This window comes from Rhagoletis pomonella, unplaced genomic scaffold (assembly GCF_013731165.1).
Source record: "Rhagoletis pomonella isolate Grant_MI unplaced genomic scaffold, Rhpom_1.0 Rhpom_scaffold_00008, whole genome shotgun sequence".
In the NCBI taxonomy this organism is placed as follows: Eukaryota; Metazoa; Arthropoda; class Insecta; order Diptera; family Tephritidae; genus Rhagoletis; species Rhagoletis pomonella.
Window position 1 is genome coordinate 13,752,004 of NW_023458562.1, and position 16,551 is coordinate 13,768,554.

A 16,551-nucleotide genomic window follows, 5' to 3' on the forward strand; every position below is an offset into this window, starting at 1 on the left:
TTATTAGTAAAAAAATGTGAGTACCGGTCCGTCAGGTCTTGACATTAGACGAATGTTTTAGAGTATTTTATGTAGTTTCCGAATATATAATTTGATCTTTGCGCGCGACTTTGCAAATATATGTAATTTTTAATTTTCTTAATTTTTGATTTTCAGCTTCTTTTTGCATAATTTCGGGTAAATAATTTTTCGAACAATGTAAAAATCTCACCGGAAAAAGCGAATATTTACACCTAAGTCATTTTATAGTATAAACTTAGTTTTCTGAGAGTGGAAAGCAGGAAACAAGAATTAACCAAAATTCCATCACACTTAATGACTGGGCCCACATTTTTGAGAGTTTTGGACGTTATAGAGATCCAATCTTCCCCATATGTTATATTAAGGTTTTCCTAATAAAATAAAGACTACAAACGAAATTTCAGCGCAATCGGATGAGATTTAATGTTTCCGCCCACAAGAGTAGAGGGCGTGGCAATTATTCCAGCTTTGAAAAATTTCATAATTCTCTATTTCTAAGTAAAACTAGAGCACATTTCATGTTTCAGTGAAATCGGTGCAGGTGTACTATTATTTCCACCTGCCTCCATATAGTCGAAACACTGTGCGCCATCCCGGCGGCGACGAAATTTCTCAATTAAAAGTAAACAAAGCCGATTAGGAGGGTAAAGAAACTAGCAGAAGATTCAATTTTCTTAATATTGTGGCGAATACTGCGTCAGATCGAAGCGAACAACAAGAAATGACGTTGTGAAGTTGTACTCTATGGGCCAGTGTTTCAGTGCCAGTTTGAACTTAGTTTAAGTAAACTGGGTTTAAATTGAACAGCTGGCTGACATTTGATTGGCTGATCTTAGTTTAAACCAGCCAGATCGGGCGTTTAAACTGAGTTTAAACCGCGGCTGTGCACTGAAAAACTCGCTATATGTGATCAACTGGAAAGCAAGTTCTTGATCGTGTAACTTCACAGTAACACATTCGCTCGAACTCTTCAGCTATTGGCTGCACTTTTGTGGATTCTGTTTTCTAAGCCATTCACAATGAACTTTGTTGGTGATCCACAAAATCACCAATATTTGTAATCTGCGAATTTTGAATACATTCATCAGTTTGCTCATTGTTGGAAAAATCGAAGCGGCGAATCGGAAAAGTCGTCGGACGTTGCATTTTCCGACAATTAATAGTTATTATTTTTTGTTAAAGGTAATAAGCGATGTGAAAAAACCTTCTTTAGTGCGTGCTTTAAATATATATGTATAAGTGTAAACGCAAATGTAAATAATAACCAGGGAATTTGTAAATAAAGAGCTCGGTCAAGATTGCATTGCATCTTGCTGATGTCTGCAATTGCATGCATAGAAAAAATATATGTGGATGTTGGTGTTGTGAGAAAGTGACTGCAATAGTGGTAGTGGGTACTCGGTTTTTCATTACTCCGTATCGGTGGATAATAAAATGAAAATACTGATATTTACGTTTATCTAGATGCAAATTTATAAAAACAATTTCTTTTCACTAAACAAAAATTGTTAAAATCATTATAAGTGTAACTGCAACACCGAAATAAAGTCAATCGTGTTAACGGCACGGTTAATTGCATCGCTACTCGTCGGATTGGCATGCATAGTTGAATAGATTGATATGCTACTGCAATATACAACTTTTTTCTATACACCAAGGGTGAAAGTGATGGACATTTTACGAAAAAAAGTCCATTGAATGCTACACAGCGTAGTAAAATAAGTAAATTTTCGATTTGTGGTGAAGAAAATCGTTGGCCGGAAACAGGAAAACGAATAGAAATCTCTATATACATAGATATCTACATACATAAATGTATATATATTTCTTCGTTGTTGCTTAGACTTGTTAATACAAGTCTACATATGTACATATACGTATTAAATTGAGTGCATTTATGATCCAAAATCTTATAAGTATTAATTTATTTTCCAATTTATGCATTTTCCAGATTTACTTTCGTATTAGGTTTTCCCTTCACTTGGCTGATTGTGTCGTAGTTGCTGTTACGTTTATTACCGTTTTGTGAATTGATAACTGCTTTTGGAGCTGCTGCTTTCCACACGTTGCAGTGTGTGCGGCGCGAACATTTGTTGTTGTCCGGTTGCAAGATGACTGACGTCTACGACGGCAACGGTGACTATGCAGCATACAACGACGACGATGACTATGGCAAGCAACGCAAAGGTGGTTGCGTGCCTGGAGTCGATCCTCACAACGGTGATAACTCAAATCATGATCTACACCATCATGTAGGTGGTGTTGTAGTTGGAGGTGGTGTAGCTGGCGGTATGGGAATGGTGGGCGGTGGTGGCGGCATTATAGGAGGCGATGGCGGCCAGTTGAATGATAAGGCCAACGAATACATTCGGGATTGTATGGCGGAAAAAAATCGTATGGATAGAAAGTTTCCAATTGCTGAAAAATTACTGGATTGTGGTGAGTCTTAGCGGTAGCATCGATTTTTTAAAATACAATTTAAATGTATATTTTATATCTTTGAGTGTTTGTGTTTGTTAATTGACTTTGATTAAAAATTAAAGAATTGTTTCTGCTGTCGTAGTAATACCACTAATATAGCAAACATTTTCTTCATTCGTTCTCTCTCAGATATTTTCTTTTTCAAAAGTTTTTTTAACATTTTTTTTTTAATAATTTATGCATTTTATACTTATTTAAATTGTTTACTTATGTATTTTATTTGTACATTCGTATTTGTATTTAATTTAATTCTCTTTATTTTTCGTGCTAAATAATTATTTATTTTTTATAATTTTATAACACAACTACCTACATGTCTACACATCTAACGAGTTTCATATGTAGAATATCTATTAAAAACCCTCAAAATACATATTTAATATAAATTACTACATACTTATGACGATACTATTAATAAATAGCAATAAGTTCATAATACACACTTAGATACTTTGCTTAATTACGAACATTGTTTAATTTAATTTAACTTTTTCCAGAAATCGAAAAAGTCCAATCTATGGGTCGCATACCGCCGCGGGAACAAAAATATGCGGATATTTACAGAGAAAAACCTTTGCGTGTTTCACAAAAAGTGTTAGTACCAATTAGGGAACATCCCAAGGTAATTTAAGTTTCGGATTGCTTTTCAATGCCATATTAATACCTATGTATATACATTTTATTTCAGTTTAATTTTGTTGGCAAACTATTGGGACCAAAAGGAAATTCACTACGTCGTCTGCAAGAAGAGACGCTCTGCAAAATGACGGTGCTGGGCCGAAATTCGATGCGCGATCGTGCGAAGGAAGAGGAATTGCGTTCATCGAAAGATCCGAAATATGCACATTTGAACAGTGATTTGCATGTGGAAATCTCTACAATTGCTCCACCGGCTGAAGCTTATGCGCGTATTGCTTATGCAATGGCAGAGCTCCGAAAGTACTTAATACCTGATAGTAACGATGTTATACGACAAGAGCAGCTACGAGAATTAATGGACAATACAGGCATTTCTGATGATGTAACCAAGTCGACTTATAAGAAAATGTCACATCAGCAAACTAGCAGTAGTGTAGGTGGTGTTGGAGGAGGTGGAGGCGGCGCTGGAGTTGGTGTTGGTGGGAGTGGCGTTTTGGGTGGTGGTTCATTAGCATCCGTAGGAGGTAGCAGTAATATCGGCATGGGTAAAGGTGCACCACACCATGGATACAGGTAAGTTAATTAAATGGATTGCCGAAAGTAGTGAGAGTTCATTCATGTATACAAATATTTATATATATTTGATAAAAGGACACCACAACCTTCACAAACTTTGCCATTCAGTAAGAATGCTGTTGCACCTAAACAAAAGGTACTCTCAATTTTGGAGAAGGCACGAACAGCCATGGAGGAAACTTATGGGTTGGTTCTCTTACATAAACACTTTGCGAGTGCCTTTCTTTGTTAATGACTTTATTCGAACTCATTGTAGACGCGGCTATGAAGATCCAATCTCATATGAACAACCCTCTTACGATGCATACCCCTATGGACATGGACCTACTACTCACACACATGCTGGGCATGTGCCAAGTAGTACCGGTATAGGAACAGCAAACATGGCACCGCGTGGACCCTACGATGTTTCCGAATATGAAACCGACTACAATAGACGCGACTATTATCCCAACTCTTCGAATTTTGGTGGTGCGTAGCATACTAAATCGATTGAAAAATGCTATTTTTTTTGTCATCCTAATCTATTTTCCATTTTCCAGGTGGTGCTTCGGCCATGCATTCAAATCACAACACTGGCATAAATCCGAGTCATAATCGAAGTCACGTTAACAGGTGAAATATGTTCGCCAGACCACACACAAATGCAAGTATTGTTGCGTCGCACATTACTACAGCCACAGCAGTCACCACCAACACTCCCCCAACCGCCAAAGTCAGTCAGAGTATTACGAACAGTAGCAACAATTATTACAATAACAGCAACAACAACAAATCCACCGCTCCACCCTTACAATCCCTGATTAATAACAATCAGCATAACTCTAGCCTACCACACTACCAAGCCTCGCCCGGCTTGAATGCTGGCGGCGGCGGAGGGAGTGCGAATTCCGTTGGAAAACTTTTAAATTCTGTATCTGGCTTGGGGCTCACCATGCCACAGCAATTAAATTCGAAGTCGAAAAATAATCATGCACACCTGTTGCCACACCAACATCAGCAGACAGCGAATACGCTACAACAACACACACCGCAGCAACAGCGGCATCAACAAACCCTCCCACCGCCATCACGTCAATCACACTCTTATGCTCATAATAACAACAACAACAATAATCTTAATCGTAACCTAACTAATAACGTCGTTCCCAACATTTCCACCAATAATCTGCAACAAAAACAAACACAGCAAACATACTCTTCAGCCGCACCTCACACACAACTTCATATGAATGGCGCACCAACTACATCAACAATGGGCGCTACACCACCACTGAAGGCGCAGGCACAGCCACAACATAAACAGCAGCAGCACACGACTGCTATTGCCAACAACAGTAGTAAAATTAATGGTCCAGCTTTGTCAGCAACCAGCATGTTCTTTGTAAGGTACTAGAAGTTGTAGTGTTTGTGTGTAGGATTGCTAACTGGCAATGCATATATACATATGTATATTCACATGTATGCACATTCACACATTTTACGTGCAACAGCATTTCATTAACGCACTGCCTTTCAAACTCTGTAGCTATGCTGTTGTATAGCAAGTTTTTATAATTATATTAATTTCTTTATCTGCATCTGTTTACTTACAGACCAGCAAATCCACCGCTGCACATTGGTGAATTGCCACCATTTGTGCCGGTGCAACTCTTCTAAATTTATTTAAACTTTAAAGGTAGCAGTGTTGGAATAATGAATGTTTTGATCGTTACCCACAACAACAGCGGAGGAACCTACAGCTGCATTAATAATATTCACAATAATTTCGTTGGTTGCATTCGGTCGCATTCAAATACATACGTGTACACATAGGCGCTTTAACAGAGCTGTTAACATATATATGTTACCGGCCAAACCCGATCTAAGGATAAACTAGTTTTTCCTAGGCTAAACTAGTTCTAACTAGATCCGATACATCCATCCAACGCGGAATCAAGTTGGACGCAACAATATTCTGGACTGCGTAGTTGGAGTTGGACTAATGAGGGTTATTTTTTTGAGGCGCGGCCGAAGGCTGCTTACGCGGAAAGAAGTTCTGCTCAAAAATACTGTGGCGCCTGCTCTAAGCAAAACCAGTTTGTCCTAAGATCGGGTTTGACCGATAACATATACATACATATGCATGCTGCAGATGATACACCATACCAGTGATGAAATAAAAACAAAAAGGCTAAATAATATACTTTCAGCATTGATCAGCGATATCAAGTATATATAGATTCATATGTGCAAATCAACGAAATAGGGAAAGTTTAAGAAGTTGTAATCAATAGAAAGAGGAAAAACAAAACATGACGTAAAATCAAGCCCACTTGCATACATAAATTGTATTTACATACAGACACATGCATACATATGTAGATGTCCCCGGGATTATGCATAGGAAGCAGATTTAAAAAATAAGCTCTCATAAAAAATGATATTTATATATTTATATTCTTAATGAAACTGATTGCAACAAAAGAAATATGCTAAATATTACAAATAAAAAAAAACTTATTACTAGAAAGGTTTAACAAAAGAGTATAGCGCTTGCGGTGAAGAAATCAAAGATGATGTGAAACATGCAAACAGAATTACTTTCAAGAGTTTTTCAAATAATTAAATGGGAAAAACTTAACAATGAGATAAAAAAAATAATCAGAAATTGTATGTGTTAAAAGCCTATTTATTACATATTTTAAGCTCAAATTGCAAATTAGTAGCTAAAAGTAAAATACTACATATAATGGCATTAAAAAGAAAAAAAACCAAAACAAAAATACACGAATAAATAATCTACAATGGCTAATACAAGATAAAATTATGGAAGACATTTAAAAACATGCAAAAATATGGATGTACACAAAGGACATACTTATACATATGCAATGAATGAACTGAATACTGATTTACACATTGTTTTCGCAGAAGGATGGATGGTAACACATATGTTTTATAAAGACACAGTTTAAGTTTTTTTTTTGTTAAATAACAAAGATAACTAAATGTTTATCATTAAAAGTATAGAATCAAAAGATATTTGGGTATTCATCTAGAGCGTGAGCTCGCCCATGCAGGCAACGCAAAATTCTTTTCAACAGGGCAGGTGAGCATTATTGGAGTCATTTATTTCTCCTCTAGAGAAATTCAAAATTATCAAAAAAATCATAGCTTAAGTAGAGTTAATTTTTTCAGTCCTAATTTAGCTGTGGTTAACTTAAAAATAATTTCAGCCCAGCACTGTACGCTTAAACTAAATCGGCTCGAAATCAGACTGCATATAGGGGCAATACATTATAGATTTGTTATTAGAATATTAAGTGGATTTCCGTTCTTTAGTTTCTCCGCTTGTAAAGTTGTAATCTAACAGCTGGTGTTAGTTAGTCTTTTTTTACTTTAGTTGACATTACTATTTTGATTTTATGATTTCAGTCGCAATGCTGCTTGTATGAATGAATACCCAAAATTGTTTAAAAAAAAATGTGACTTAGCACTGAGGAAAATGCCTATATTTGCAAAAATATATTTAATTAAAAGAATATTATTGGAGCTTATTGCATTTAGAATTTATGTCAGCAAACATTTGAAAATTTGTTCATGAAAAAATTAAAGGAAAGGAAAGAAAACGAAACGCGTTTTGGCGAACGCCAATATCCATCGCCTAAATAGAATTGGCAAATTTCCTTAGACTTGACTATGTTAAATAAAAATAAGAAAACAAGTTTTTGTTTTTGCAAAAAATGAGGGACAATGATTACTTTTCTAAAAAATACATACATACATAAATAAATAAAATTACGAAAATTGTTGGAAACAATAAAAAAACAACCACACATTAATATACAATACACATAAATATAGTTTGTAACGAAATCTTAATAAAGCATAAAGTTATTAACTAATATGATACTTACAAGCAAATATAAAATTATAAAAAAATATTGTAACACGTATAAACTTTAAGAATATAAAATTAAACCAAGCAGTCGTTAAATCGATTTTGAAAATATGAATAAATAATACATACGCATACAGTATATATAATGGAAAAAATAATAAAAACGATAATCGCTATATGGATTAATAAAAAAAATCTATGAAAAAAACTAAATACTACTTACGATGATTGCAGCAGTGTTTGGTTTAAAAATTTATAAACTTTCGTAATGAATTGGGATTTAACGCTGAAGAAGGCCAAACAAACGTATTGCACTATTTTGGATGGCTTTTACATGAGTCTCGTTTCTTGAATGACGACTTCTTTTCTGTAAACGTGCTGCACTGTGCAATTAATAATAATTACTCTACGAAAAATAAATGGTATACAATAAAAAAAATACATTAATTAATACAAAAAATGTACAACATATGTTTTCTATTTTTTTTGTGCTTAGAAAACTGGGAGTATGGGCCTGTTCGAGGCATGTAATAAAAGCGGCAATACTGTAGCAGTGATGAAAGTTTACAAGGTGCCCAACTGATAATACGTTAGAAATCCGTTAGTTCGGTGTTATGCAGAAATTTTGTTTGGCAAACTGCGTGCAATTGTTGTTGCAGCAAACTCGGAGAGAGCGAGTTTGGCGACTCTCACAGCAAACTAATTTTGTTTGGTCAAACTGCAGCAAATTCGGCGTTGTCATATACACAAATTTTACACAATTGTTGCTATACACAAAATTCTCATTTCGTGTTGGCAATAGCCATGAAAACCATAATGAACGTGCAACCCTGTGCCTCTCGACATAACTCGACATAACCACCTCCGAGCAAACTAAGCAGCCGCCATTTAATTTGGCAAACAAAAATTTGTCTGCATAACACCGACCTTAATGATTCGCGCAGTACTGCGGTTATGGTTGCAACTCGAACAAGCCCTTTGTATATGTGTTTTCGGAGTTGAGATTACTTTTTTAAATTGTTCTTGTTGCTGTTGTTGTAGCGGTACTCCTAAGGCTCGCCTATTTTACACGTATAGGTGCCCCTTAACGTGCCTGGGCGGTGGCTCCTTATCTAGCAGTGGTCTGTTAGGGTGTTCACTTCTGTGGCACCCAACCAGAAACTGCTTACAAAGCATTTTGTTCTGCTACCTTACGGGGAGCACTTGGGCCTCGCTGTTTAGTTGGTGCTCAGGCGACATCAGAAGGAACCCGGTCGCTGTCCGGAGTGCGGCGTTCTGACAAGTCTGTAGCTTCGTCCAACTAGTCCAAGGCGTCCAAACTGGTGGTACATAATTTAAAAGCGGCCGGCCAATTGCCTTGTATGTTGCCAGCAACGTTTCTTTGTCTTTGCCAAGTGCTGCCGGCGAGCGACTTGAGGACCTTGTTGTTCAGCTTGTCGTGCAGTTTCATGTTCATAATGAAATATTTTCGAATGCCACTAAAACTTCACCCCAAGCTGACATGTAAACAGCATAACATTTCTAAAAAAGCGATCGCAACTCTAAGTTGGCATTGAAAAGGCATTTTGAGTTAGTTTGAAGATGACTACGATACTAGGTTGCCGTACAACTTTGCCATTGTACCGTAACCGACTTTAACAGTCGGTTTATCTTTTCGGACTAAAACCTGAAAAATGTCAAAATGCAAGAGCGTAAGCAAAATGCGCTCACTGAAAGAGAATAATAGGAAAAGTAAAGGAACGCAAAAAACCAAATTTTTATTCCAATAAGAATAAAATTTATGTACAAAACACATTCACACAAGCACAAGCGCAATAAACACTTACTATATCAATTATTTTTTGCCTCCTGCTACCTTCAATTCACTTTTTTACTTCTTTAATTTCCGTTAATTTAAATTCAGTTGAGTTTGACACTTTTCAAGATTTTAGTTGCGATCCCGTACGAGTCCGGACTAGTCAGAAATAGTCAGAATCAGTCAGATTTTACTGGAAATCGATCCCGTACTCGGTTCTCTGACTATTGAGAGGACAAAAAAGATAGTAAATACGGTTCTCTCTCTGTCAGAAGTTACCAGTTTTAGTCCGAGAATTTTTTGCTGGTAAATTCTGGTAAATGTGTCAAACGATCAGCTGTAGTGTGTTTGGCAACCAAATTAGGTTTGTTCGTCGAGCAAAAAATTTGTACGAATTTGTACGAACTATCACGATTTTTGCCCAAATCGCGTTCGTGCAGACCAAAAAATTATCCAACACTCAAAAATTGTGAGAGCAAAGTGACAGTTCTCTTGGAGAGAAGTTGCAAATTCTTGCTGGAAAAAATTTTGCCAGCAAGAATTTGCAAACAGGAAAAACATGTGGTTGTGGCGCATGGTTGCATTTTTGTCTACAATAATTTGAATAAATTAGTTTGTTAAATTTAAAAATTTATAAACACGAGCGATTTTTTTATGAAAAAAGGAAGTAAATAATTGTTGATATAATTAATTTAGTTAATTCCAATGATTTGAACTTAATTCGGCTGAAAAAAATGGTATTCGCAATCGGAATGCAATTGCAACCAGAGTCGATTTAAGAAACCCGACAGCTAGTACGATGAAGAAATTGAAATGTATGTTAAAGAAAGTCAGAACAACAAGAAATATACATGTATATCCTGTTTTTGGCCATCCGAAAGAATTTTAAAAATTCTATAAAAATTTTTTATGTTTGAAATGCAACCGTGGACGCCAGCTGGCAGCGAAACTTGCAAATTCCTGCAAATTTGCGTTCGTGCAGAAATTTGCAAGTTTCTCAACATGAGAGAGAATTTGAGAGAATTTTTTCTTACTCTCTGATATTTTGAGTGTTGGATAATTCTTGCTGGATTTTCGACGAACAAACCTATTGTAAACAAAAGAAAAGTGCACTCAGCTAATTCATGTTGAAAAGTATTTAATTACTTGTTTAAGTGGATTCTAATGAATTTGAAAGTATTTTTGGTTATTTACATGTGTGAGCTGAGTGTGTTTACATACAAAATAAGCAAAAATTTACAACCAAAATTTGGAGGTTATGTTGAAGTTGACAGAAGTTACCATTTTTTACCAGAAAGCGATCCCGTACTTTTCAATGTTACTCTCTCGCACTGTGCGAATTTTTATTTTTTGACAGTTTTACTAGTCCGAGTCCGAGGAATACGGGATTGCACCTTTTGCCAGCAAAAATTCTTCTGCCTAAATCGGACTAATTCGGACTGAAGGGAGTCACTCTCACTGAGTGTTGCTCTCTCATTTTTGCTGTAATTTTCGAGTTAAGGAACGCTTTTTGACTAAATCTGACTACTTCGGACTTTTTCTGACTATTCCTGGGGTACATTGTAAAGTACTCGTACCCACTTTCTAGTAAAAAAAATGGTAACTTCAGTCAACTTTAACATAACCTCCAAATTTTGGTTGTAAATCTTTACTTATTTCGTATGTAAACACACTCAGCTAGCACATGTAAATAACCAAAAATACTTTAAAATTCATTAGAATCAACTTGATCAAGTAATTAAATACTTTTCAACATGAATTAGCAGAGTGAACTTTTTCTTTTGTTTACAATTTGGTTGCCAAACATACTACAGCTCATCTTTGACACATTTACCAGAATTTACCAGCAAAAAATCTTCGGACTAAAATTGGTAACTTTTGACAGAGAGAGGACCTTTTTCACTCTCTTTTTTGTCCTCTCAATAGTCAGAGAACCGAGTACGGGATCGCTTTCCAGTAAAATCTGATTCCTTCCAGTAATTCTGACTAGTCCGGACTTGTACGGGATCGCAACTAATATTCGGCAGTGATACCCCTTATTCCGTCTCCGGTCCGAACTTACCATTTTCTACCATATTTTATTTGAAATCGATACCGTACTCGTTGTGAGCATATTTTTCATATTTAGTATCTCAGAAGTTGTTCGTCCATAGGGCTACATTTGCTACGTATTCTTCTGCTCAGGGCTGGCATCGAGTCAAACCCAAGGCCAGAAACACCTGTGTATGCCAGAGACGACTACACCACAACTCCACCTCATTCAAGTGCAATTCTTGCGACGGGTGGAGTCACCTCAGAGTCTGCTCAGGCCTACGAACTCATCCGAGGTGCGTGGACCACATCATTTGTGGCCCCATGCTGCTCAAAAAGAGCAGTCTTCACGGCTGACACCAGTCCAACTGAGCAGCTCAACACAAACACCACAGCACCACAACACAACAACACAATAGACCACACCACAACCACGACAGATCACACAACAGACACAACCGCACTACCACCCACATGCCGCCGCCAACAACGACAGTCAAGTGCAACATCTGCCTTGGCTGGTGCCACTTTAGGGCATGTTCAGGTCTGCGCATCACGCGAGATTGGACGAGGAAGTTCGAGGTTCCGTGTTGCGCTGCTCGTTCGCAAATCCAAAATGCGACACCACCCACTAGTACCACAGGGCGGCATCCTCCACAGCCACGCACACAGCCAATGTCGGCAAGGCAACACACATCCCTCACACCCCGCATAACAACACGTCTCCCGAAGTACATGAAGCTCCTTCAATTTAACTGTAACGGACTTCAGAGCAAGATCGAGGAGATAACCGTCTTCATTGGAACGCATGGTATATTGATAGCTGCTGCCCAAGAGACGAAGCTGCACAGCAATTAAACGTGTCACCAGCTGCCAGACAGGATATCACCCTGATATAGGTGCGCTCCTCAGAGGTGAAAACCGTATGGTAGTTGGTGACTTTAATTCGCACCACGATCTTTGGCATTTAAGCCTGTCAAACGAGCGTAGGGCAACAGACTTGGCTGAGCAGATAGACGATTCGACACTCTGCACAATGAATGACGACGCACCTACCGGGATAATGGGCAGCTGCTGCAGCACGCCAGACAATAATAGTCAGCGCTGGTCTCATAAACAGCGTATCATGGCGACCTATGTAGACTTTGGCATTAAACCATCTACCCATAGTCATCTCGATCGATAAACCAACCGACTTTGCTTTCGAGGGACATCTACCTTGGTGAACGTAAGTTCCGCAGGGTTAGCACTGCTGCTGCAGCTCGCTTCGTACTGCCAGGATGCTTTACGGACCTCCGTTCAAACTTTCCTGCTGAACCGGCTGTTTTAGCCGATGAGCGTGACAACCTTCGTCAGGCCGATACCGGAAATCCCCGTATCAGGGATATCAACGCGGAGATTCGGCAGCTTGTGAACGTACATAAACGGAAAAAGTGGGAAGAGCATCTGAAAACTTGAACTTTTGCCGCTGGTGTCAACCGTGAGGTTACTGTCCAATCCGACGAAGCAGGGTAACAGGGTCGAAATATCTTTCGGTGACCATGCTTCTTCAGACCCAGAGCGATGCGTGAGCTATTTTAGCCGGCAGTTCACCGCAACCGTCCCTGTGAGAGAACTATTCTAGTAGCGTTGGACCTGTCAAAGGCGTTTGACACCGTCAGCCACTCCACGCTGCTATAAGACATAGACGCCTCTTCTCTCCCACAGAGGCTCAAATGGTGGTCGGCGAATTATCTAAGTGGTCAAAACTCGTCAGTTATGTTTAGAGACAAATCGAGTAAACCTAGAAAAATAAAACAGGGGGTTCCACAAGGTGGTGTCCTTTCCTCATTACTGTTTAACTACTACATTTCAAATCTCGCTCAAACACCAGAGGGAGTCTCGATTGTCTCCTATGCTGACGGTTGTTCGATAATGGCGACTGGGAATGAATTGATGACTTGTGTTCGAAAGTAAGCAGATATCTCTCCGAGCTTTATCGCTTCTTCACTGCTAGGAGCCTAACCCTCACCCTAAATTAATGTGAATCGAAAAAAGGAAAAAAATCGAAGCATATTTTAGCGGACTAGAATGTAAATTTATTAAACAAATAGGAGTAGATCTACTGCGATCGGAGCGACATCCGAACGCTGATGATAGCTGTGGGGGTGGTGAAATACAAAATTGTTTGCAATTTGTTCGAAAGGACGGCTTTTTTAGAATTCCTTGTAAATTAATTTTAAAATATTTAAAAATCCAACCGAAAAGTGTCTAAAAACTAACTTTAAATTTAAAATAAAAATAGTTATTTGTGCCTTGTACCGTTTTGTACCAGTTGAGCGAAAGCCATGACTTCATCAGAGTAAATACATATGTACATATAAACTCAAACTACTCCCAAGGATTAAACAAAGCAGCAACAGGGCGGACAGAAAAATGAGTGTACGTGGCAACAGTGAGAACTGCGTGGAGGAGCCTGTTGCGCCGGAATGGCTATCGAAATTAGAAAGCCGCCGTGAGAATTTGCAACGCTCCACAAAGTTGAGTCACGAAGTGGGTGCTGGTGCGCCCTGTGGAGAATGTGGAGATAAATGCCCTGGGTTGGATTTGCATTTTTGGCGTAAAGTATGCCGTAATTGCAAATGCCGTAAGGATCAGCACAAATGTGTGGATGATGACCTGTCATCATGGGCACAGTTTGAAATTTTGGGACAAATCTGTTCAAAACCAGCTTGTAAGTAGTCGATGTTATCTGCATTCTCAATCATATATGAATATACTTATGTATATAAAGTGTGTATGTAAATTATAGTAAGGAAATGTTAAGTTAGCGTCTTTAATTAATATTAGATATTTCTTTCATTCGCAGTCATTAAGATTAAAGCGCTTGCAAGCCAACCCGTACAAGTAGATTGGGTGCCACCGAACACCACGCCAGATGTTGTTTCCGATTATATGGAAAAATTGGGTGCTACCAAAGTGCCAGTTGTGGGCAGTGATGCTGCTCAAAAACGTAAGCAACAATTGGAATTCCAAGTGCCGCCACATGATCTGAATGCTGCACTATGTGACAATCTGAGCGAAGCCGAAGCCGCACAACTACAGCAATATGTAGTGAAGATTAGAGAAAATTGCGTTGGCCAGGGGGTCGTTGTACGCATCGGTAATATGGGCATCGGTTTTGTTGAATATATAACACCGCAACAACAAAATATATCGAACATGGATGCATACACACTGCCAATGAACATTCAACAAATACCATTAAATGCTGCCCTAAGTAGCGAAACAAGTGAAATATCCTTCCACTCACCGGTACCAGTCAAAAGTCTGGCTCATGCACGTTATAGCGCTCAAATGCGGCAGGAAACGCCCGCAAGAAAACTTAAATTCGGCACTCTATGCAATTTGGCAAGTGTATGTGGGTTGCCAGTAAATGTTGATTACGATAAAGATACTGTTTTCGCTCAAATACTTCATTCCGAACCACTTAAAAAGGCCATGGAAAATAAAAGTAAAGGCTTGGCCACTTTACCTGTAGTAATTTCACAAGCGCATATGTTGCCAGATTTCATGAATGCGTCAATTTTGAGTTCAGCCACAAAGCAGAAGCTTAAAGACATAGGTGTCAATGTAAAGGCGGTGCAAAGTGCCTTACTGAATAGCCCATTTTATGATGCACTTTATGACACATTAAAACAAAATGATATAAAAATCGCCGAGTGTCGCGTCTTAGGCCCCATACAGGAGCTCAGAGAGGAGGTGCTAGTGAACAAACCAGTAGCCGAGGAGCTCAGTAGTTTTGTATCTCAACTGCCAAACAGCCCTGCTATTATGTATACAAGTCCCATAGATACTGGTTTAGGAAAGCCGGGACTTAGTGGTTCCAACAGTAACGATTCAGGCTTTGGTTCTAAGGCCTCAACACCGGTTGGTAGCGTTGACACGGTGGCAGGGGGTTTAACAAGTGCCTTTCAACAAATACGCATTGCTAACAATGTAGCAAAAGGTATGTAAATACAAAAATACTTAGAAAATATCCTTCTATCTTCTTTATTATATTGCAGAACCTCCACCAGTTGTGAAATGTCGTGATTGCGCCAAGCCCATAGCACTTGGTGATGTCGCTGTAAAAGCAGAACGTGCTGGTAAAGAAATAGCCTGGCACCCCGAGTGTTTCAAATGCTATACATGCCGTGAGCTGTTGGCGGATTTGGTGTATTTCTTTCACGGTGGCCAAGTTTATTGTGGTCGTGATTTAGCTATTAATCTGAAGATACCGCGTTGCAAGGCTTGCGATGAATTAATCTTCACAAAAGAGTACACTGCCGCCGAAGGTGCTACTTTTCATATTAAACATTTTTGCTGCTATCACTGTGACACACCGCTGGCTGGGCAACAGTACATACCAGACGAAAAGACTAATATGCCGTTATGCTTGAAATGTTACAACGATTTTTTTGCGGCCACTTGCGAACGTTGCAATCGGCAAATCGAACCTACCGATCAAGGTGTTGCTTGGGGTGATGTGCATTGGCACAGCAACTGCTTTATTTGTGCAGGTGTTGATTGTGGCAAATCGTTGATCGGTGGTCGCTTTTGCGTGAAACAGAGAATGCCTTTTTGCAGCCCAGCATGTGTTAGGAGTATTATATGAAACAAAGTTTGATAGAGAACTTAGTATTTACTATAACATAAGTATTTAGCACAAGACGAACAATGACATAATTCCTATTTAAAAATGCATAATATACATAAATATTTTTATATACTGTATTTTTTCAAAAGTATGCCAGTTTACTTATTGTATTTGCACGCTTTGAGGTGTCACGAAATAAACTTATACACTTTTTAAATGTGAGCCTGAAGTTTTACATATGTGTGTAGGGGTTTAAAGGTCAGTACTTTAACGAAGTAAAATTTAAATTGCTGTCTTTGCCAGCGCGCATTAAATGTTTATTCACTGAACCTGTACATTGTACAGGTCAGCCAGATACCAGAATTGAAAATCAAGAAGTAAGAACGGAGTACCACTCCGTGACTTTCCTGATTTTAGAGGATGACCACCAGAGGGAGTCTCCATCATCTCTTGTGCTGACGATATCTCGATAATGGCGTCCGGAAATGAAATTAATGACTTGTGGTC

General features: G+C 38.5%; 3 protein-coding genes across 4 annotated transcripts; all 3 read left to right on the forward strand.

The window, feature by feature from the left end:
• The first annotated feature begins 1,097 nt into the window (after nucleotides 1–1,097).
• Nucleotides 1,098–4,720, forward strand: LOC118744224 (KH domain-containing, RNA-binding, signal transduction-associated protein 3). Of its 2 annotated transcripts, none has more exons than XM_036477097.1 (7): nucleotides 1,098–1,203; nucleotides 1,973–2,460; nucleotides 3,000–3,124; nucleotides 3,191–3,714; nucleotides 3,793–3,903; nucleotides 3,974–4,188; nucleotides 4,260–4,720. In XM_036477097.1, exons 2-7 carry the CDS (start codon nucleotides 2,133–2,135, stop codon nucleotides 4,334–4,336), a joined length of 1,380 nt encoding a protein of 459 aa, XP_036332990.1. In that variant the 5' UTR covers nucleotides 1,098–1,203; nucleotides 1,973–2,132; the 3' UTR covers nucleotides 4,337–4,720. The 2 variants fall into 2 exon arrangements, with proteins under 2 accessions (XP_036332990.1, XP_036332991.1); XM_036477098.1 differs by lacking the exon at nucleotides 1,098–1,203 and adding an exon at nucleotides 1,469–1,836.
• LOC118745084 (homeobox protein 2-like) lies at nucleotides 4,340–5,376 on the forward strand. Its single transcript, XM_036478621.1, has 2 exons — nucleotides 4,340–5,106; nucleotides 5,313–5,376. Exons 1-2 carry the CDS (start codon nucleotides 4,340–4,342, stop codon nucleotides 5,374–5,376), a joined length of 831 nt encoding a protein of 276 aa, XP_036334514.1.
• Nucleotides 5,377–13,558: 8,182 nt separating this feature from the next.
• On the forward strand, nucleotides 13,559–16,307 carry LOC118744225 (testin). The gene is made up of 3 exons (XM_036477099.1): nucleotides 13,559–14,139; nucleotides 14,275–15,414; nucleotides 15,473–16,307. Exons 1-3 carry the CDS (start codon nucleotides 13,842–13,844, stop codon nucleotides 16,060–16,062), a joined length of 2,028 nt encoding a protein of 675 aa, XP_036332992.1. The 5' UTR covers nucleotides 13,559–13,841; the 3' UTR covers nucleotides 16,063–16,307.
• The last annotated feature ends 244 nt before the right edge of the window (nucleotides 16,308–16,551 follow it).

Excerpts from the sequence above, each read along its gene's own strand:
- LOC118744224 (XM_036477097.1), top strand. The coding sequence starts at position 2,133 with ATGACTGACGTCTACGACGGCAACGGTGACTATGCAGCATACAACGAC. Across the intron at positions 2,461-2,999 it reads TGAAAAATTACTGGATTGTG|AAATCGAAAAAGTCCAATCT; the intron begins GTGAGTCTTAGC and ends AACTTTTTCCAG. Across the intron at positions 3,904-3,973 it reads GCCATGGAGGAAACTTATGG|ACGCGGCTATGAAGATCCAA; the intron begins GTTGGTTCTCTT and ends AACTCATTGTAG.
- LOC118745084 (XM_036478621.1), top strand. The coding sequence starts at position 4,340 with ATGTTCGCCAGACCACACACAAATGCAAGTATTGTTGCGTCGCACATT. Across the intron at positions 5,107-5,312 it reads ACCAGCATGTTCTTTGTAAG|ACCAGCAAATCCACCGCTGC; the intron begins GTACTAGAAGTT and ends GTTTACTTACAG.
- LOC118744225 (XM_036477099.1), top strand. The coding sequence starts at position 13,842 with ATGAGTGTACGTGGCAACAGTGAGAACTGCGTGGAGGAGCCTGTTGCG. Across the intron at positions 14,140-14,274 it reads AATCTGTTCAAAACCAGCTT|TCATTAAGATTAAAGCGCTT; the intron begins GTAAGTAGTCGA and ends TTTCATTCGCAG. Across the intron at positions 15,415-15,472 it reads TGCTAACAATGTAGCAAAAG|AACCTCCACCAGTTGTGAAA; the intron begins GTATGTAAATAC and ends ATTATATTGCAG.